This window comes from Rhinopithecus roxellana, chromosome 10 (genome assembly GCF_007565055.1).
Source record: "Rhinopithecus roxellana isolate Shanxi Qingling chromosome 10, ASM756505v1, whole genome shotgun sequence".
NCBI classification, from domain to species: Eukaryota; Metazoa; Chordata; class Mammalia; order Primates; family Cercopithecidae; genus Rhinopithecus; species Rhinopithecus roxellana.
The window spans coordinates 62,465,404-62,487,490 of record NC_044558.1 but is presented as its reverse complement, the minus strand read 5'-3'; the positions used below and the strand labels follow the sequence as shown (position 1 = coordinate 62,487,490).

Here is a 22,087-nt window from a genome sequence, read left to right as displayed (position 1 = left end):
CCTCCACCCGCTTTCCTTTCACATGGGGCAAAAGAGGTAAAAAGAAGGGAATGGTTAACCTACAACTAGAGTCTGGGTCCTTCACTTTCAGTCGAGTGCTGTCTCCATTAGACCACAGTAAAGAGTTAACAGGTCACCAATGGCAGTCGCATCTTTCTCTGGGATAAGGACTTAAGGAAGGGTAAGTGACTTAGGCAACTATGGAGTGGAAAGGAAAGAGCATAAAAGGAAAAAAAAATACTTCCCGTCTCTTTTCAAATCCATTTTCAATTTTGCTTTATATTTATATTTTAATAAGCTATTTGAGTACAGTATTATAAGAAATATCTAAAATAGTCCTTAGTATCTGTAAACTGAGTTTTTTCCCTTATAAAAGTAATTCAAGCTCGCTTTAAAAAACCAAAAAATAAAAGAACAGTGGAAAAAGGGCATTCATAACCACACCATGCACAAACTATCACAGCACAAACTATCACATTTCTGTATTGTTCCCTCCCAGTATTTGGTTTCATGCAATTTAGACACAGTACAGAATTCCATATCCTGGGATGTCACTATCATTTTGCTGTCATTCACAAATTTTGTTAAATATATTTAATGCCTGAAAATATTCCACACTATGTTGTGCCATAATTTATCTCCCTATTCTCCAGCTCTAAAAATTTTAAGGCTGTCTCAAGTTGGAAGAATATTTCACGTAAAAATATTGGTCTGCATTTGATTGTCTCCTTAAAATAAATTCCCAGAAGTAAAAATCACCATATGAGGAAATAAATTATTGTCAAATTGCTTTCCAAAAAGCTTGTATCAATTTATATTCCCACTAGCAGTATTTAGAAGGGTCCATTTTACCATACTCTCACCTACTTTTGAAATTCACTGACTTTTTTGAAAAATTGCATATTTTTAATTTTAAAACAAATATATGTACAAATATGAATTTTACAGATTTTAAATTTTGTTTTATTTCCTATTTAGAGTTGACCTTTGAACAACACAAGTTTGAATTGCACGGGTCCACTTACACGTGCATTTTCTTCTGCCTCTGCCATCTCACAGACAGTAACACTTCCCCCTCCACTTAACAAAAAGACCATGAGAATAAGGACCTCTATGATAATCCACTTCCATTTAATAAAGAGTAAATATATTTTCTCTTCCTTATGATTTTCTTAGTAACACTTTTTCCTAGATTGTTTTAAGAATACAATATATAAGACATATAAACATGTAAAATATGTCTTAGGCAGCTATGTTGTTAAGGCTTCTGATCAACAGTAAGCCCTAAGGCTACTAGCAGTTAAATTTTGGGGGAATCAAAAATTATACACAAATTTTCAACTGTGTAGGGGGTTAGCACCCCAACCCCCTGAATTGTTCAAAGGCCAACTGTATTTATAGTGAAGATACACACTTTTCAACTATTAGCGTTTTTGTTTTTTTTGTTTTTCTTTTTGTGAGACAGAGTCTCACTCTGTCGCCCAGGCTGGAGTGCAATGGCGCAAACTCAGCTCACCACAACCTCTGCCTCCCAGGTTCAAGGGATTCTCCTGCCTCAGCCTCCAGAGCAGCTGGGATTACAGGCGCCCATCACCACGCCCAGCTAATTTTTATATATTTAGTAGAGACAGGGTTTCACCATATTGGCAAAGCTGGTCTCAAACCCCTGACCTCAGGTGATCCACCTGCCTCAGCCTCCCAAAGTGCTGGGATTATAGGTGAGAGCCACTTTGCTCGGCCCTATTAGCCTTTTCTATCTTCTTTTAAATCTGTCCATAGCCTTTGCCCAATTATGTTTTAGGCAAAAAAAAATTTTTTTTTTTTTAAACACAGTCTTACTCTGTCGCCCAGGCTGGAGTGCAGTGGTGCAAAATCTCAGCTCACTGCAAGCTCCACCTCCCGGGTTCATGTCATTCTCCTGCCTCAGCCTACTAAGTAGCTGCGACTACAGGCGCCCACCACCACATCGGGCTAATTTTTGTATTTTCCGTAGAGACGGGGTTTCACCATGTTAGCCAGCATGGTCTCGACCTCCTGACCTCATGATCTGCCCACCTCGGCCTCCCAAAGTGCTGGGATTACAGGCATGAGCCACTGTACCCAGTCTTTTTTTTTTTTTTTTTTTTTTTTTGAGACAGAGTCTCACTCTGTCGCCCAGACTGGAGTGCAGTGGCGCGATCTCCGCTCACTGCAACCTCTGCCTCCTGGGTTCAAGCAATTCTCTGCCTCAGCCTCCCGAGTAGCTGGGATTACAGGCACCCGTCACCATGCCCGGCTAATTTTGTTTTGTATTTTTAGTAGAGATGGGGTTTCACCATCTTGGCCAGGCTGGTCTTGAACTCCTGACATCGGTGATCCACCCGTCTTGGCCTCCCAAAGTGCTGGAATTACAGGCGTGAGCCATCTCGCCCAGCCTTTTTTTTTTTTTTTTAAGAGACAGGGTCTTGCTCTGTCACCCAGGGTAGAATGCAGTGGCATGATCCTAACTCACTGCAGCTTCAAACTCCTAGGCTCAAAAAATCCTCCCAAGTAGCCAGAACTACAGATACATGCCATCATGCCCAGACAATTTTTCTTTCTTCTTTTTTATCTTTAGAGATGAGGTCTCACTGTGTTGTCCAGGATATAAGCATTTATCTTTACAGTTTTTCATTACTTTGCACAAGCATTTTATATATTAAGAACAATAATCTCTTATCAGACATCTGTTGTAATTAATAAATTAGTAAAATATTTAATAAGCAAAATAAAAACTCAGCTTCCTGTCAAAAGACTAAGAAGAGGTTCTCCTTCTCCTCTTCCTATTAAGAAAATAGGTTTTAATTTCCAAATATTTGGCATTTCTTGCCAAGCAAATGAAATCCAGCAATCCTATTTTTAACAAGTGCTTTTACTGTGAAATTTTTCTCAATGTCAATAACAAGCACTTTCACAAATCAATCAACAACTCAAAAAGTTTGAAGGCCCAATGCCAAATGTAGTCCTTTAACAGAATCAAGAGACATTTACGATGGTTCAAAGGCAAATTAATTGAAAAAGGAAAAAAAAGCATCTCATTTTTGGAAATAGTAAACTTCTAATTTGAAGTATGCAAGTTAGAGGCCAGGCACAGTGACTAAGTGTTATTACAAAAGAGTCAAGAGACTGGGCATGGTGGCTCACACCTGTAATCCTAGCACTTTGGGAGGCTGAGGCGGGAAGATCACATGAGCTCAGAAGTTCGAGATCCGACTGGGCAACATAGTAACACATCCCCTCTACAAAAATTAAACAAAATTAGCTGGACATGGTAGCACATGCCCATAATCCCAGATATTCTGGTGACTGAGGTGGGAAAATCGTTTAAGCCCAGCAGATCATGGCAGTGAGCCATCATCATGCCACTGCACCCCAACCAGGGCAACAGAGTGAGAATCCGTCTCAAAAAAAATTTTTTTTTTTAATTTTTTAAAGAGTCAGGTATTTTTTTTAAGTTTATAAAGGCCAGGTACAGTGGCTCATGCCTGTAAGTCCAGCATTTGGGGAGGACAAGACTGGAGGATTGCTTAAGCCCAGCCTGGGCAACATAAAATTGTCTCTACAAAAAATTTTTTTAAAAAATAGGCCAGGTGCAGTGGCTCACGCCTGTAATCCCAACACTTTGGGAGGCCGAAGAAGGCAGATCACTTGAGGTCAAGAATTTGAGATCAACCTGGCCAACATGGTGAAACCCCATCTCTACTAAAAACACAAAAATCAGCTGGGCATGGTGGCACGCACCTGTAATCCCAGCTACTCAGGAGGCTGACGCACAAGAATTGCTTGAACCTGGGAGGCGGAGGTTGCAGCGAGCCGAGATCACACCACTGCACTATAGCCTGGGCAAAAGAGCGAGACTCTGTCTCAAAAAAATATAATAATAAAATAAAATAAATAATTAGCCAGGCATGGTGGCACACATACATAGTCCTAGCTATTCAGAAGGCTGAGGTGGGAGAATTGCTTGACCCAGGGGTTCAAGGCTGCAGTGAGCTAGGACTGAGCCACTGCACTCCAATCTGGATAAGAGTGCAAAATCCTGTCTCAAAAAAACAAACAAAAATAAAAAGATAAAAGCCGGACACGGTGGCTCACTGATGTAATCCCAGCATTTTGGGAAGCCAAGGCGGGTGGATTGACTGAGGTGAGGAGTTCGAAACCAGCCTGGCCAACATGGTAAAACCCTGACTCTACTAATAATACAAAAATTAGCTGGTTGCAGTGGCACGTGCCTGTAATCCCAGCTACTCGGGACAATGAGGCAGGAGAATCGCTTGAACTTGGGAGGCAGAAGTTGCAGTGACGCGGAGGTTGCAGTGAGCCGAGATCACGCCATTGTACTCCAGCCTGGGAGACAAGAGCAAAACTCCATCTCCAAAAAATAAAAAAGAAAAGAAAATATAGAAGTGAGGGCCCTAACCACACAAAACGATAATACTAGAAGTTCACAGTGTAAAATCATCCTTTCAATTGGGGTGGAAAACCCACACGAATTTTTTAAGTTTATAATTAGATTTAACAGTATTACGATTCTAATAAGCAAGTTAAATCAGAAACCTTGAGACAATTTAAATATTTTACAGATATTTTGGAACCCAAGTATTAAGACTATAAATAAATATTAGCCCACATCTATGAAAAATGACTCATGTTTCTTTCTAATGAATTGACCACTACATTTCCGAAGTTATGAAATGGCCAACAGACCACAGAAAGACAATTCTTTAGGCTCCTGCTTGAAACCAACAGCTTCAGCAAACTGCTGGCCTTGATTCAGGGCCAAAGGAAAACAAAATCCTTCAATTAAGCAAAGTAGCAGAGATTCCCACTAGTCTTCAAACTAGCAAATCACAGCCTTAACAGGCAGAGTAAAAAGATACGGGTAAGGCAGTGTCTGGTCATTGGAAGAGACTGATTGGAACAACGAACATCATCCACAAAGGCCAAGCACCTCTGACTGGAACGAGTGGTATGGGCCTAAAATGGAAAAAGACAGATAAAATATACCCACGAAAGAACGTACAATTATGATGAAAATAATTATATAAGAAAAGTACATCCTAAAGGCTAGAAAATTCAACATTTAACAAAAATAGATTTACCAATATTATGCAAAAGACAAAAAACTTTAAAACCTAGTGTATAAAGAATGAGTCAACCTTAATACCAAATACACCTCTCCATATTCTAAAAGTGTGATACAGCCTAATTAAGACAAATTTTGTCTTTTACCAACAGAACTCTTTGAAATTGTAGCCTTAAGTGGAATCTCAACAAATGAAACAAATAAAATTACTCTTACTGAAACAGAGACCAAGGGTTTGAAAAACAAATTTAAGAATGATCACTTAACCCTTCTTCCTATTAACCTTACTTCCTGACATTCAATTGCTCCTACTCTACCTTCCCACCTTTTAAAACAAGATTCCCAAGCAATTTAGGCTTAACCTGTGTTTATTTCTGAACTGAAGAATATCTGAACCAAAGGACTTAGAAACTTTTCCCAACTACTCAATATGCAGATGAGAATACTGAGGCCCATAAAAGTTAACTGTGCAGACACAGAGCTGGTCAGTGGGGACTCAGACTAGAATCCATGTCTCCTGACTTCAAGTTAAGTGCTTTCACTACAACCCAAGTGCAAAAAGTCAGATTTCAGATCCAGGACTGGACATAGGGAATTCAAGACCAGCCTGACAAACATGGAGAAACCCCGTCTCTACTAAAAATACAAAACTGCCAGACATGGTGGCGCCTGCCTGTAATCCCAGCTACTCGGGAGGCTGAGGCAGCAGAATCACTTGAACCTGGGAGGTGGATGCTGCGATGAGCCAAGACCTCGCCATTGCACTCCAGCCTGGGCAACAAGAGTGAAATTCTGTCTCCAAAAAAAAAAACTGGACATAATGTTTTGACAATTACACTAACTTTGTAAATAAAGCAAACGTGGCCGGGCACAGTGGCTCACGTCTGCAATCCCAACACTTTGGGAGGCCAAGGTAGGTAGATCACGAGATCAAGGATTAGGAGACCAGCCTGGCCAACATAGTGAAACCCTGTCTCTACTAAAAATACAAAAAATTAGCCAGGCGTGTGGTGGCGGGCACCTGTAATCCCAGCTGCTCGGGAGGCTGAGGCAGGGGAATTGCTTGAAACTGGGAGGTGGAGGTTGCGACGAGCCGAGATTGCACCACTGCACTCCAGTTTAGGTGACAGTGCAAGACTCCGTCTCAAAAACATAAAAACAATAAATAAAGTAAACATATATACCTTAAAGGTATACACACAAATTACCTGTTGGGCGGCACCATCTGTGGCCAGCATTCTCCGTTCCTTCAACTGCCTATGCAGTAAGGCTTCCACTCCATAGCGCTGGCGGTATCGACGCAGACATTTTAATCGCTTTAAGTTTTCTCGTTCTTTGGCCAAAAGTCCCTCTGGGCCAGTCAGGAGACTACTGCCTAGAGTTATAAGAGTCAAGATGTTATTTGCCAAGCAATCCATCAAGTTTACTTCTCCAAGTAAACAGGAAAATCTTTGGGCATAAGATAGGCAGTTTCAAAAGCAAATTAGCCCCCAATCCAAGTACCAAGACAGAAATAAATCTAATTATAGTCATGTACTACATAAACCACTTTTTAATCAATCATGGACCATATATACTACAGTGGTCCCATAAGATTATAACAAAACTGAAAAATTCTTATTGTCTAGTGACATCATAGTTCAACCCACACATTTGTGGCGATGCTGGTGGCCAAACCTACTGCACTGCCAGCTGTATAAAAGTCTAGCACAGTTTGGACATGGTGGCTCACACCTGTAATCCCAGCATTTTGGGAGCCCAAGGCGGGTGGATCACCAGATGAGATTGAGATCATCCTGGCCAACATGGTGAAACCCCATCTCTACTAAAAACACAAAAATTAGCTGGGCGTGGTGGCATATGCCTGTAGTCCCAGTTACTCGGAAGGCTGAGGCAGGAGAATTGCTTGAACCCAGGAAGTGGAGGTTGCAGTGAGCTGAGATCACACCACTGCACTCCAGCCCCGCGACACAGTGAGACTACATCACAAAAAAAAAAATCTAGCACATACAATTATGCACAGTACATAATACTTGATAATAAACAACTATGTTACTGGTTTATGTATTTACTGTATTTATCCTTAGAATGTACTCCACTCTATTTATTTAAAAAAAAAAGTTAAATGTAAAACAGCCTCAGGCAGGTCTCTCAGAAAGTATCGCAGAAGACACTGTTATCATGAGATGACAGCTCGCTGCATGAGACTGTCCCTGAAGACCTTCCACTGGGACAAGATGTGGAAGCAAAAGACCGTGTAGGCCTAGGCTAATGTACGTATTTGCATCTTCGTTTTTAACAAAACTTTAAAAGTTTTTTTTTTAATTAAACTAGAAAAGCTTATAGGGATATAAAAAAATATTTTTGTACAGCTATACAGTGTGTTTGTGTTTTAAGCTAAGTGTTATTACAGAGTCCAGAAGTTTTTCTAAAAAAAATTTTTAAGTTTATAAAGGCCAGGTGCAGTGGTTCACGCCTGTAATCAATCCCAGCACTTTGGAAAGCCGAGGTAGGAAGATCACTTGAGCCCAGGATTTCAAGACTAACCTACATAACCAACATAGCGAGACCCTGTCTCTACAAAAATTTAAAAATTAGCTGAGTGTGCTGGTGCATCTGTAGTCCTAGCTACTCAGGAGGCTGAGGCAGGATAGCTTGAGTCCAGGAGTTAAAGGCTGCAGTGAGTAAGGACCATGCTACTGCACTCCAGCCTGAGTGACACAGCAAGATTCTGTCTCTTTTTAAAAAAAAAAAGCTTAGGCCGGGCGCGGTGGCTCAAGCCTGTAGTCCCAGCACTTTGGGAGGCCGAGGCGGGCGGATCACAAGGTCAGGAGATCGAGACCATCCTGGCTAACACGGTGAAACCCCGTCTCTACTAAAAAGTACAAAAAACTAGCCGGGCGAGGTGGCGGGCGCCTGTAGTCCCAGCTACTCGGGAGGCTGAGGCAGGAGAATGGCGTGAACCCGGGAGGCGGAGATTGCAGTGAGCTGAGATCCGGCCACTGCACTCCAGCTTGGGGGACAGAGCGAGACTCCGTCTCAAAAAAAAAAAAAAAAAAAAAAAAAAAAAAAAAGCTTATAGGCCAGGCGCGGTGGCTCATGCCTGTAATCCCAGCACTTTGGGAGGCCAAGGTAGGCGGATCACTTGCGGTCAGGAGTTCTGAGACCAGCCCGGCCAACATGGCAAAACCCAATCTCTACTAAAAATAAAAAAATTAGAAGGACATGGTGGAATGTGCCTGTAATCCCAGCTACTCGGGAGGCTGAGGTGGGAGAATTGCTTGAACCTAGGAGACAGAGGTTGCAGTGAGCTGAGATCACGCCACTTGCATTCCAGCCTGGGCAACAGAGTAAGACACCGTGTCCGTCTCAATTAAAAAAAAAAAAAAAGTTTATAAACTAAAAAAGTTACAATAAACTAAGGTTAATTTATTACTGAAGAAAAAAATTTTTTTATAAATTTAGTACAGCTTAAGTGTATAGAACTTATAATGTCTACAGTAGTAAATAATAATGTGCTAGGCCTTCCCGTTGACTCACGACTCACCACTCACTTGCCCAAAATGACTTCCGGTCCCACAAGCTCCATTCATGCTAAGTTCCCATTTTTAAAATCTTTTATGCCATAATTTAACTGTACCTTTTCTATGTTTAGATGTGTTTAGGTACACAAATACCACTGTTACAACTGCTCACAGTATTCAGTACAGTAACATGCTTGTACAGGTTTGCAGCCTAGGTACGTTGTAGGCTATACCACCTATGTTAGCGTTACTCTATGAAGTTTGAATGACAAAAATCGCCTAACAACGTATGTATCCCCGTCATTAAGCGACACATGACTGCACTACCAAATTCACAAGTTAAACCCACAACAGCTTGTTGGAAGTGGCATAAAACTTGCCTAGAGCTTCATGTTCCACTTTGCGATTATGTAAGTACCGGCGCTTCTTCTCCTTGAGCAGATGCTGAAGTCGTTTAAACTGATCAATATACAAAGACTGCAAACGAATTAGCTTCTCACGCATAATCAGGGCCACTTCTTCTGCCGTGTAGACACCAGCATGTCTGGAATAAAACAGAATTCACCAAAGCATAAGAAAACAATAATAATAAAACCCAAGTTTAAAAGAGTAGTAGAGATGTCAAACTAAGTTTGTTATTTAACAAGTGGTGAGATAATCACCTTAATAATAATGTTTTCGCAAAACATTGTACCATTCAAGTTGTTCTTAAATAAAACAAAAGAGAAAATCTCCAAGAAAGAATACTAATCTGTGATTTCCCAAAATGGGGGAAGGAGAAATGTCTTATTTTTTTCCAGCTATTTGCATTACATTGAAAAGAAAGTGAACATGTGGAACACTTTAAACTTTTATTAATCTACATTCTTAATGTTTTGACATGAAATCACTTACCAGTCAGGACAGCTTTAAAGTGTTAAATTCATTAACATGTATCTCTCACATATACATATTCATATATATTGGTTTTTGGTTTTTTTTTTGAGATAGGGTCTCACTCTTGTCATCCAGGATAGAGTGCAGTGGTACAATCAATCACAGCTCACTACAACCTCTGCTTCCTGGGCTCAAGCAATCCTCCCATGTCAGCCTGCCAAGTAGCTAGGATTACAGGTGTGCACCACCCCACTTGGCTAATTTTTGTATTTTCTGTAGAGATAGGATTACACCATGTTGTCCAGGCTTGAACCCCTGGGTTTAAGCGAACCTCCCGCCTCAGCCTCACAAAGTGCTGGAATTAAAGGCATAAGCTACCGCATGTGGCAATATATTTTAATTAAAACACTAAAGATACCAACATCAAATAATTTTTTTCTTTTTTTGGGACTAAGTCTTGCTGTGTCTCCCACGCTGCAGTGCAGTGGCACAACAACCTTGGCTCACTGCAACCTCCGCTTCCCAGGTTCAAGCAATTCTCCTGTCTCAGCCTCCCAAGTAGCTGGCATTACAGTCACCTACCACCACACCCAGCTAATTTTTGTATTTTCAGTAGAGACAGGGTTTCTCCATGTTGGTCAGGCTGGTCTTAACTCCTGACCTCAGATCGATCTTCCAGCCTCAGCCTTCCAAAGCGCTGGGATTACAGGCATGAGCCACTGCGCCCAGCCAAAACTTGTGATTTTTTTAAAAAAATACAGTCCTATATTGGAGCTCATATAGACTCTCAAATAACTAGTCAAAATGGGCTATACGCTGTCTTCAGCTAATTATCTTGACAATATTCTCACAATTCAGTACCCTAGGTTAACCCTTAATTGCCAAAGATCTGGCACGTATCCATGTCAACTTGATTAAGCTTTGCTGCCAATTATAAACTAAAAGAACTTCAGGATCGCGCCACTGCATTCCAGCCTGGGTGACAGTGAGACTCCATCTCAAAAAAAGGAAAAAAAAAAAAAAAAACTTCTAAAAATTATGCTAGTGATTAATGTGTATGTGTGGAACACTGTTCCCTGGCTCTGATTTAATGCAATCAAAATTAAGAGATGAGGCCAGGTGTGGTAGCTCACACCTGTAATCATAGCACTTTGGGAGGCTGAGGCAGGCAGATTGCTTGAGCCTGGGGGTTCAAGACCAGCCTGGGCTGTAATATGGTAAAACCCTGACAATACAAAAAATACAAAAGTTAGCTTGGCACCGTGGTGTATAGCTGTAATCCCAGATACTCAGGAGGCTGAGGTGAAAGGGTCATTTGAGCCTGGGAGTGGGAGGCTGCAGTGAGCTGAGATCGCACCACTGCACTCCAACCTGGGTGACAGAGCAAGACCATGTCTCAAAAAATAAATAAATAAATAAGGGAATAACTTTGAATTTTAAAAATTTTGTTTCATTCATCTTGTCTGATCATTACATAAATACAAACAACAAGCTACATACCTTAAGTTTCATACTTTGAGTAAAAATTTCATTGAAAAGGCAAAACACATACACTAATTTTAAGTCAAAAATTTTATTTTATTACTTTTATTTATTTATTTTTTAAGAAAGTCTTGCTCTGTTTCCCAGGCTTCAGAGAAGTGGCACAATGTTGGCTCACTGCAACCTCCGCCTCCCAGGTTCAAGCAACTCTCGTGCCTCAGCCTCCGCAGTAGTTGGTTAGGATTGCAGGCGTGTGCTGCCACGCTCGGCTAATTTTTTTATTTTTTGTATTTTTAGTAGAGATGGGGTTTCACCATGTTGCGCAGGCTGGTCTCAAACTCCTCCTGAGTTCAGGCAATCCACCTGACAAGGCCTCCCAAAGTGCTAGGATTACAAGTGTGAGCCACTGTGACCAGCCTATGCTTTATTTTTAAAAACTAGCTTGTTAAGTCCCTGAAAAACATAGAACAAATATATAAAATTAACTTTAGGACTGAAAGCAAGTAATTTCTGCCAAAATTTCTTCTAAATATAAACAAGAGCCAATATTACCTGTGTGTAAGAGGTACTTAACTATATTCTGAAGTAAAAGTGAACAGAAATTAAGAAAAATCGAAACATGGTTAATAAAACCAGCAAAGGGCCGGGCATGGAAGCTCAGGCCTGTAATCCCAGCACTTTACGAGGCCAAGGTGGGTGGATCACTTGAGGTCAGGAGTTCGAGACCAGCCTGGCCAAGAGGGCGAAACCCCCTCTCTACTAAAAATACAAAAATTAATCGGGTATGGTGGCAAGAGCCTATAATCCCAGCTACTCAGGAGGCTGAGGCAGGAGAATCACTTAAACCTGGAAGGCGGAGATTACAGTGAGCCGAGATCGCTGCACGCCAGCCTGGGCGACAGAACAAGACTCTGTCTCCAAAAATAAAAAATAAAATAAATAAAATAAATAAACAAATTAAATACATAAAAATACATTAAAAATTAAAAATTAAATAAAATTAAATAAATAAAATAAAAATAAATTAAATTAAACCAGCAAATAACAGAAATGACAAAAGCTAAGAGACTATCAGAAAATGTGAAAAGGCTTTAAAAATACATAACGGTTGGCTGGGCGCAGTGGCTCAAGCCTGTAATTCTAGCACTTTGGGATACTCAGGCGGGCATACTGCCTGAGCTCAGGAGTTTGAGACCAGCCTGGGAAACATGGTGAAACCCTGTCTCTACTAAAATACAAAAAAAAAAAAATCAGCCGGGCGTGGTGGCGTGCACCTGTAGTCCCAGCTACTAGGGAGGCTGATGCAGAAGAATTGCTTGAACCCAGGAGGCAGAGGTTGCAGTGAGCCGAGATCGTGCCACTGTGCTCCAGCCTGGCGACAGAGCAAGAATCCGTCTCAAAAATAAATACATAACGGTTTCACAAGGTGACTGAGTTACATCTTCAGAAAAATGGGTTATGCCTGCATTAACCTGTCTCTAACCTAAAATACTGAGGCCTTAACTTAATGTAGAGTTTGTTAAAATGAAATTCACTTTTTGAATACTGAAAATGAGAAAAATAAAAATTGTTTTAAAAAATTAATTTCACTGCACCCTGTCAGAAGAGAATTTAACCAATAGCCTGGGACTCAAATGTACTAATCTGAAGTCATTACTATTAGAAATCATTTGGTGGGGGCAGTAAGCAACCTACTAAATGAATGCCTGCTGGTTCATGTAACAGATGGCTCATTTACTTAAAGATGAATGTGCCAGAGTTTCAGAGCTGGACATTAAAATTATGTACTGATTCCCCTGGCTCTGGTATGCACAAATGAAAGTCAAGATTTTATTATTAAAATTCATCTTCAAGAAACAAGGTCTCACCTTATATTCCACCAAATAGTCTCTCTTATAAAGGGCATTTTCCAAATTTCTTTACTTGGAAAACAATGATGAAAATTGAAGCCGGGCGCGGCGGCTCAAGCCTGTAATTCCAGCACTTTGGGAGGCCGAGACGGGTGGATCACAAGGTCAGGAGATCGAGACCATCCTGGCTAATACAGTGAAACCCTGTCTCTACTTAAAAAAAATACAAAAAACTAGCCGGGCGACAAGGCGGGCGCCTGTAGTCCCAGCTACTCGGGAGGCTGAGGCAGGAGAATGGCGTAAACCCGGGAGGCGGAGCTTGCAGTGAGCTGAGATCCGGCCACTGCACTCCAGCCTGGGTGGCAGAGCAAGACTCCGTCTCAAAAAAAAAAAAAAAAAAAAGAAAATTGAATAATGTGAAATAACCTTCAGCCGAACAAGTTCTGGATGTTTATTGAGGTCATATGATACAATTATTATTAAAAAAGGGAAAAGAAGACTTAACAATTACCTTTAGGATAAAACTTCATTAAGTATTAGATGTTGTAGACAAGCTTTTATTTATTTTTTCTGTGTGCGTGAGATAGGGTCTCCCTCTCTTGCCCAGGCTGGAATGCAGTGGCACAATCACAGAGCCTCGACCTCCCAGGCTCAAGTGATCCTCCCACCTGAGCCTCTCGAGTAGCTAAGACTACAGACCACGTGCACTACCATGTATGGCTAATTTTTAAATATTTTGTAGAGACAGGATCTCCCTATTTTGTCGAGGCTAATTTCGAACTCCTGGGCTCAAGCAATCCTACCACCTCGACCTCCCAAAGTGCTAGGATCACTGGGCACGGTGGCTCGTCTCTGTAATCCCAGCACTTTGGGAGGCCGAAGTGGGCGGATCACCTCAGGTCAGGAGTTCGAGACCAGCCTGCCAACATGGAGAAACCCTGTCTCTACTAAAAACACAAAAATCAGCTGGGCATAGTGGCAGGCACCTGAAATCCCAGCTACTCAGGAGGCTGAGGCAGGAAAATAATTTGAACCCGGGAGGCAGAGGTTGCAGTGAGCTCAGAACGCACCATTGCACTCCAGCCTGGGAGACGAGTGAAACTCTTATGTCAAAAAAAAAAAAAAAGTGCCAGGATTACATGCGTAAGTCACTGTGCCTGGCCATAAACAAGCTTTTAAAGATTACTTTTAACAAAACAATTAAGTAAGTGGTTACTTTTGAGAGAAATCACATATATACTAACAGGAAGTTTAAAAAATCTATGCCAAGAATATCCTAGTTAGAATAAAGTCTCTAGCGACATCATAAACAATACAAAAGGTGCCCTTTCTGTAACAAGCAATTCAAGATAAATGTGGTTAAACTATTAGATGATTCAAAAAGTGATACTATGGATGACAAAGACACCAGTGCCGTAAGATGAAAATTGTTAACGAAAAGCATTTCACTCAGTGGACATACTACTAAATTACTATATTATTAAATATAACAAGATAGTAATATGAAATCATATAAGGAAATACTGAACATCTCTATTTACATGCCTAAAAATGCATAAATTTAGTGGGCCTAAATTATTTTCAAAAAATAATCTCATTGGGAAAATTAACGAAAGCCTTATACTTAGTTGCCTAATAGTTGGCCATATTTGGGGCTTTATTTTCTCTTCTGAACATGTTTCTTCTAGGAAAGAGTGACATCAACTGCCTAGTCCTTTCCACATTTATATTTCTCATAAAATGACCTGGTATTTTGGTTTATACAGCAGTCTCTTGCAAGTTAAATCAGCATGGATGTGCCTCCTAGAGACTGATCCACTCTAGATTATTACTAACAAAATAGTAAGTTTCTCAACCTTAGGCTGAGTGTTTACCACATCAAATGACACTCCCTTTGTAACCCTAGAGAGCATACATCTCTTCAAAGCAGTAAGTTTGACCATCTAGAACCACAATGGAAAAAAAAGGAATGACGCTGGGCCTGATGGCTCATGCCTGTAATCCCAGCACTTTGGGAGGCTGAGGCAGGTGAATCACGAAGTCAGGGGTTCAAGACCAGCCTGGCCAACATGGTGAAACCCCATCTCTACTAAAATTACAAAAAATGGTGCCTATAATCCCAGCTACTTGGGAGGCTGAGGCAGGAGAATCGCTTGAACCTGGAAGGCAGAAGTTGTAGTGAGCTGAGATCGTGCCACCGCACTCCAGCCTGGGTGACAGTGCAAGACTCCATCTCAAAAAGAAAAAAAAATTAATGAATATGTCGGTTTAAGTTACTATTTGTGAGAGAATCCTGCAAGAGAACAGACATTCCCTTTCAAACTACTTAGATGGGCTTTCTAAACTAGTACTTCCTGAATAGTTGACCACAGTGAGACTACTCAATAGAAATGGATGAAATTATTCTACTCAGAAAACTTAACTCTAATATATGGCCATACTATCCTGAACATGCCCAACCTCCTCTGATATCAGAAGCTAAGCAGGGTCAGGCCTGGTTAGTAGTTGGACAGAAGAAAATGTAACCCTAAATGGCTTCTTATAAACCAAAGAATCTAAAGTAATGAAGAAAATGCTGGCCGGGCGCGGTGGCTCAAGCCTGTAATCCCAGCACTTTGGGAGGCCGAGACGGGCGGATCACGAGGTCAGGAGATCGAGACCATCCTGGCTAACACGGTGAAACCCCCGTCTCTACTAAAAATACAAAAACTAGCCGGGCGAAGTGGCGGGCGCCTGTAGTCCCAGCTACTCGGGAGGCTGAGGCAAGAGAATGGCGTAAACCCGGGAGGCGGAGCTTGCAGTGAGCTGAGATCCGGCCACTGCACTCCAGCCCCGGCGACAGAGTGAGACTCTGCCTCAAAAAAAAAAAAAAAAAAAAAAAGAAAATGCTATTCCAAGAACAAAAGCCCAATAGTCAACCTAGAAATTACCCCTTCCACTATTTACAGTCCCTCTACATAAACTATCAGTACTAAGTGTTAAGACACAGAAGTTAGCAGGCAAAAATTTTAAAACACTAAACCCAGACCTTGAGACACAGAAATAAGAGACTTCAGAGTGGCAATGTTTTTATACTTCTACAACTCCTATGGTGATGATGGGTTAAGAGAAGAGCAGAAGCTTACTAAGATATAAAACTGATTAAGACATAATCACTTTTGGGTTTCTAAATCGGTTTCTCTTTCTTAGGCACAAAACCAAACTCTTGAATACCTTTTCCTTCTTCTTTTTAAAAAAAATCCACACACTAAAAACACTACGTTTGAGGTGACGAATATGCTAATTACCCTGATTTGATCATGACACAAGGTTTACAAGTATCCAAACATCACACTGTACCCCATAAAAATGTAAAATTGTCAATTTAAAACAATATAAAACTTTTAAAAACTTATAAATCCATAAATATGACATTTTGCAGAAGTATTCAACTACAATCACATTATTTCTGAGGTTTAGGCCAAGCACCCATTCACAACCATTTTCTCTTCTCTAAACTGGTGTGACCATTTCTCAATCCACCTCCCACACTCCCATGTCTAAATTTCCTGTTTTCTCCCCTATACTTTCTCATATGTAGAATGTGGTGTTCAAACTTTTTCTAAATTACAAGACTTCTAAAAAAGAATCATCCTGCCTTGAAGCAAGATGACAACGAACCATGCCACTTTTATATACAGAATCTCTTACTGCTGAAAATTGGCTGTCTTCAACCCTCCTAGGTTATTAATTTATTAACAGCATGCAGCGCCACATTCCACATACTAACTACATTTCAAATGCCTTATGTGGAGTTACAACTTACTTTAAGGGATCTTCTTGATCACTGTCTATGCTATCAGCTTCACTGTCAGGGTCACCTCTCCATGTCTGATCCACAGTAATGGGTTCCTGCTCCCCATCACTCCAGCTGTCTTCATCTGAGGCAAGGAAGGGAGAGCAGCCATTAAGACTTCCCACCTCTGTAACTCCACCACACAAAACTAGATTACTTATCAACCCAAACCTTGAAATTAAAAAAAAAAAAAAAAAAAAAAAAAAAAACTTTGTACAAAGGTACTGGCAAATAAAAACGCTTTAAGAAAATACAACCCAAGTAAGATTACTTACAACATAAATGAGTAAACCATGCCCTCTCAAACAGAAAAATCAACTTAAAATTATTGTTTCCTGAAATTACCTAACAAAGCTGCTGAGCATTAAAAAAGCAATGAAAGAAATGGTCACCAACTCAGGAGAGTAAACCTAGGCAAACGCTACTTCAAATTCAAAAGAATTGGTAAACAACAAAGCAATCCCGGAATTCTCAACAAATTCCTGATGAATTAACAATATTGTCAAATAGTTCAAGGCATTGTGCTAACTTAAAATAGTTCCCCCTTAACTTTCTTCCTCCTTTTTCATTCCAGGAGAGAAGATCCTTACCTAGTATTCGGCTGGCTTCACTGCGACTACTTTCTGGAGTCTGAGACCCCAGCTCTGTCTTAGCATATGAGCTGAGCTGGCACAGGAGTGTTTCACCCATAGGCCCTGGGTTGGTCTTCTTCATTTGAGCATGAAGTGCCAGGGCATTCCTACGGACATGTTCAGCACAGAAGGACACCCTAAAGAGACAAAACATTAATATTTTATAAGTCCCTTCTTGAAAGCATTCAATAATTTTCATAGTCCCTAATCTTTAAATCATTTTCAGGGAATTAAAATGACTATTACATTCATTTCTAAAAATGCAAGTCAGATGAATTTAACTGGCCCAAGGTCAACTAATTGACTTTTTATTAAAGGAAAATAACAGGCCAGATGACGTGTTTCACCCCTGTAATCCCAGCACTTTGGGAGGCTGAGGCAAGGGATTGGGTCTTGCTCTGTGGCCCAGACTAAAGTGCAGTCATGCAATCACAGCTCACCGTAGCCTTAAACTGCTTGGTTCAAGTGATCCTCCTGCCTCAGCTTCAAAATAGCTAGAACTATAGGCATGCACCACTGTGCCGGCAAATTTTTTTGGTTTTTTGTAGAAACAAAGTCTACGTTGCCAAGTCTGGTCTGGAACTCCTAGGCTCAAGTGATCCTCCCATCTCAGCCTCCCAAGTAGCTGGGACTACATGCCCAAGACACTATGCCCATTGAATTTTTTAATCTTTTGTAGAGACGTGGTCTCACTATATTGCTCGGGTTGGTCTCCAACTCCTGGCCTCAAGTGATGCTCCTGCTGTGGCCTCCCAAAGTACTGGGATTACAGGCATGAGCCACTGCGACCAGCCAGTGACACAATTTTAAAACTACAAGATATGGCCGGGCGCGGTGGCTCAAGCCTGTAATCCCAGCACTTTCGGAGGCCGAGACGGGTGGATCACGAGGTCAGGAGATCGAGACCATCCTGCCTAACACGGTGAAACCCCGTCTCTACTAAAAATACAAAAAACTAGCCTGGCGAGGTGGCGGGCGCCTGCAGTCCCAGCTACTCCGGAGGCTGAGGCAGGAGAATGGCGTAAACCCGGGAGGCGGAGCTTGCAGTGAGCTGAGATCTGGCCACTGCACTCCAGCCCGGGCGACAAAGCAAGACTCCCTCTCAAAAAAAAAAAAAAAAAAAAAAAAAAAAAACTACAAGATATGTACAAAATTATCTAGTCAGGTTATGTTTTTGCATAGATACCTTTGCATGCATGATGAAAACTATGAACCCTCTTACCGAAGAGTTCACACATATACAACTTTGCATGTTATTAAACAAAATTCACGGACAGCCAAATAGAGCCACACACCCCTCCATTAAGAATAATTTTAGGGGCTGGGTGCTGTGGCTCACACCAGTAATCCCAACACTCTGGAAGGCCGAGGCGGATGGATCACCTGAGGTCAGGAGTTCAAAACCAGCCTGGCCAACATGGTGAAAACCCGTCTCTACTAAAAAGTACAAAAATTAGCCAGGCGTGGTGGCGCACACCTTAAGTCCCAGCTACTTGGGAGGCAGGAGAATCGCTTGAACCTGGGAGGCGGAGGTTGCAGTGAGCCGAGATCACCACTGCACTCCAGCCTGGGGAATAAAGGGAGACTCTGTCTCAAAAAAAAAGAAAAAAAGATTAATTTTAGGGCCGGGCGCGGTGGCTCACGCCTGTAATCCCAGCACTCTGGGAGACCGAGATGGGAGGACACCTTGAGGCCAGGAATTTGAGACCAGCCTGGTTAAAATAGCAAGACCCCATCTCTCTTAAAAAAAAAAAAAAAGTAATTTAGAATATGCCTTTATTTTACTACAGATAAGGGAAAAGAACCAAAGAGGTGAACTACGTAATCCAATTCAAGGGTCCTTCCAGTCTTCACCGTTTTTTCAATTTTCCAAGGATACAACCATAACCCCAAATTTACAAGGACGTGATCTCAAACCCGGCAGCTATGCTGAAGCCCACATCATATCACACACCCCCTCGCTTTAAGACAAACGACATATATATCTATACATACATACCCATCTTTCTTCTCTGGCTTTGGGGCAGCATTGGGACATCTTTTCCCATTCTTCGTCGATATATAACTACACTGCTTAAAGGGTGCATTCTTGTCTTCAAGGATATGCTTAATGCAAAACTCCTGCCCCTCCAGACGAGGCTGAGAGCATGGACGATGAGTGAATGCACAAGACAGAGGTTCCTGAGACCTGGGCACTGGAGTGATCCTCCCCCGATTGGTTGGCAGGACGTGAATCCGAATCCTGTTCATAACCAAAACCTGCGGGGTCAAAACAAAAATCAGAAAGCCTTTACCCTTCCCGAAAATTCCTGCTCCACCGTATCTGGACAGATCGCGCGGCCAGTTTTCAAAAGAGAGGCAGAAGTCGGCCCCGTAAGGTACGCTTCGTAACTGCCCGCCGCCCTCCCCAGGTCTCCACAGGCATTTGTGGCTTTCCCTCTCTTTAGCGTGTCCCTCCATGCCCGGCCCCACCCCGAACCCCACCACGCTGAATGTAGCTTCAGGACTCGCACAGCTGCAGCATGAAGGGAAGCGACAGCGCCAGGCCCACGCGACGGCCACGCCGCCTCCCTGCACGCCGCCTTTGTCCCGGCCTGCCTCAGAGCACACGACTGGGCCCGGCCTCGGAAGTCCATGCGAGCGCCATTTTGTCCTACTCTGGTCACAGGAGATCCTGACTCCTGGAAGCCTGTAGGAAGGAGACTGACTCTAACACTGCTTTGAGGCGAAGTAGCAGCTCTGAGTTGACCAAAAGGGCGAAATAGCAGCCCAACTACAAGAGCTTAGAGCAAGGAACACCGCCATCTTACCTTAGGCGCTGCGCTGCGCCCCGCCGCGCTCCGCCGCGCCGCTAGCCTTCCTCTGGTGGCGGCCGCGGCTCCTAGATTGGCCTCGCTCCTTCCCGGACTCCTGGCTACTGATTGGCTACCGCTCCTATGACGGGCTGTCGCCATTGGCCGAGGCCCACTAACCTATCGTGTCTGGAAGGGCGGAGCGCTGAGAAAATGCGCGGTTGGGGTGGCTACGACCGTCAGCAACTCCGCCCCGAGGAGTGTGAGCTGGGGAAGGGGGCGTAGAGCGGGCTGCGGGGCGGGTTGCCACCTAGCGATATTTTTCCAACTTGCACCGTGGCTCGTTTTCTGGCTACTTTTGGACCCTCAGTCTGTGGTCCTAGGTTGCTGTTCCCTCACCACTGTACACAGCTAGCATAAAATCAGACAAGCCGGGCGCGGTGGCTCACGCCTGTAATCCCAGCACTTTGAGAGGCTGAGGCGGGCGGATCACCGGAGGTCGGGAGCTCGAGACCAACCTGACCAACATGGAGAAACCTCTTCTCTACTAAAAATACAAAATTAGCCGGGCGTGGTGGTGCATGCCTGTAATCCCAGCTACTCGGGAGGCTGAGGCAGGAGCGAAACTCCGTCTCGAAAAAAATAAATAAAATTTTAAAAATCAGACATAGAGGCTGGAGGATCACTGTTTTTGTTTTTTGTTTTGTTTTTGAGATGGAGTTTCACTCTTTTTGCCCAGGCTGGAGTGCAATGGCACAATCTCGGCTCACTGCAACCTCCGCCTCCCGGGTTCAAGCGATTCTCCTGCCTCAGCCTCCCTAGTAGCTGGGATTATAGGCATGTGCCACCACGCCCGGCTAATTTTGTATTTTTAGTAGAGACGGGGGTTTCTCCATGTTGGTCAGGCTGGTCTCGAACTCCCGACCTCAGGTGATCCGCCCGCCTCGGCCTCCCAAAGTGCTGGGACTACAGGTGTGAGCCACCGCGCCCGGCCAGGATCACTGTTTGCACATAAAAAGTCTTTAGTTTTCTTTTGTGAACAGTTCAATACATGTACTGAACATTTGGTGTCGAGAACCCTGAGAAACATTTTTTGGGTGTTTACTGATTCTGGGAATTACATATATAAATTTATTGAATTTTTCAAAGCAACCCTAAGAGGTAGAGGTTAGTATTATGTCAATTTTACAGATAAGAGGACTGAGGAACATAATGGGACATAGCTAGTAAATGGGAAAGGAAGACGCATTTGAACCTAACATCCTTCATCCCTTATTGCCTCTTATATAGTAAAGAGCATTGGGCTGAGAATAAGGAAATATTTGTTCTAGTTTAGGGCTGCTTCTCATAACTGTGTACCCTGTCTTTAAAATTCCATGCTAAATAATGCAGGTATCATAACAACGACAGACACAATACCAATCATACCATCCTTTAAGGATTTTTAGTTTCAAAGCATCTTTCTGTCATCTCTACCACTTGTAGAAATGATTCCTCGCTTTCTTCCCATAACCCTTCTAGACATTTTTTGCCTTCCAGAATCCCTTATCTGCTGTCAGTTTAAGAAAGATGTTTTATCCATGCCTAATAAGCAAGTGAGCATAAGTCACAGTGGGAGTGAGCATAGATTCCACAGCCCTCAAGAAAAACACTCAGGCTGAGCGTCGTGGTTCACCCCTGTAATCCCAGCACTTCGAGAAGCTGAGGTGGGAAGATCGCCTGAGCTAAGGAGTTCGATCTCAGCCTGGGCAATATGGGGAAGGAAGGAAGGAAGGAAGGAAGGAAGGAAGGAAGGAAGGGAGGGAGGGAGGGAGGGAGGAAGGGAGGGAGAGAGGATCTTAAAAAAAAAAAAGCTTGGGAGTTGTGCTGTTTCCAGAGACCAGAGCAGCCCTAGAAGAAGACCTGAAATTCATTCATTCAACAAATATTTATTGAGCACCTAAGTGCCAGGAGAGAACAAGGAAGATAACCCTGCTCTCTTGGAGTGAACAT

At 42.5% G+C, this 22,087-nt stretch overlaps 1 protein-coding gene and 1 non-coding gene across 3 annotated transcripts in view; both read right to left on the bottom strand.

The window, feature by feature from the left end:
* The window catches only part of KANSL2 (KAT8 regulatory NSL complex subunit 2), a 30,056-nt gene extending 9,862 nt beyond the window's left edge, over positions 1-20,194 (bottom strand). For both annotated transcript variants that reach the window (XM_010354174.2, XM_010354173.2), the window contains exons 1-7: positions 20,114-20,194; positions 19,303-19,562; positions 17,262-17,440; positions 16,642-16,756; positions 9,009-9,172; positions 6,313-6,479; positions 4,899-4,995 (exon numbers count right to left, since the gene is read on the bottom strand). In XM_010354174.2, coding sequence (XP_010352476.1) covers positions 4,899-4,995; positions 6,313-6,479; positions 9,009-9,172; positions 16,642-16,756; positions 17,262-17,440; positions 19,303-19,553 — 973 coding nt within the window. In that variant the 5' untranslated portion in view covers positions 19,554-19,562; positions 20,114-20,194. The remainder of the gene's footprint in view (positions 1-4,898; positions 4,996-6,312; positions 6,480-9,008; positions 9,173-16,641; positions 16,757-17,261; positions 17,441-19,302; positions 19,563-20,113) is intronic.
* LOC115900189 lies at positions 4,665-4,801 on the bottom strand. Its single transcript, XR_004059859.1, has one exon. It is a non-coding gene; the product is annotated as a small nucleolar RNA SNORA2/SNORA34 family (small nucleolar RNA).
* Positions 20,195-22,087: the final 1,893 nt, after the last annotated feature.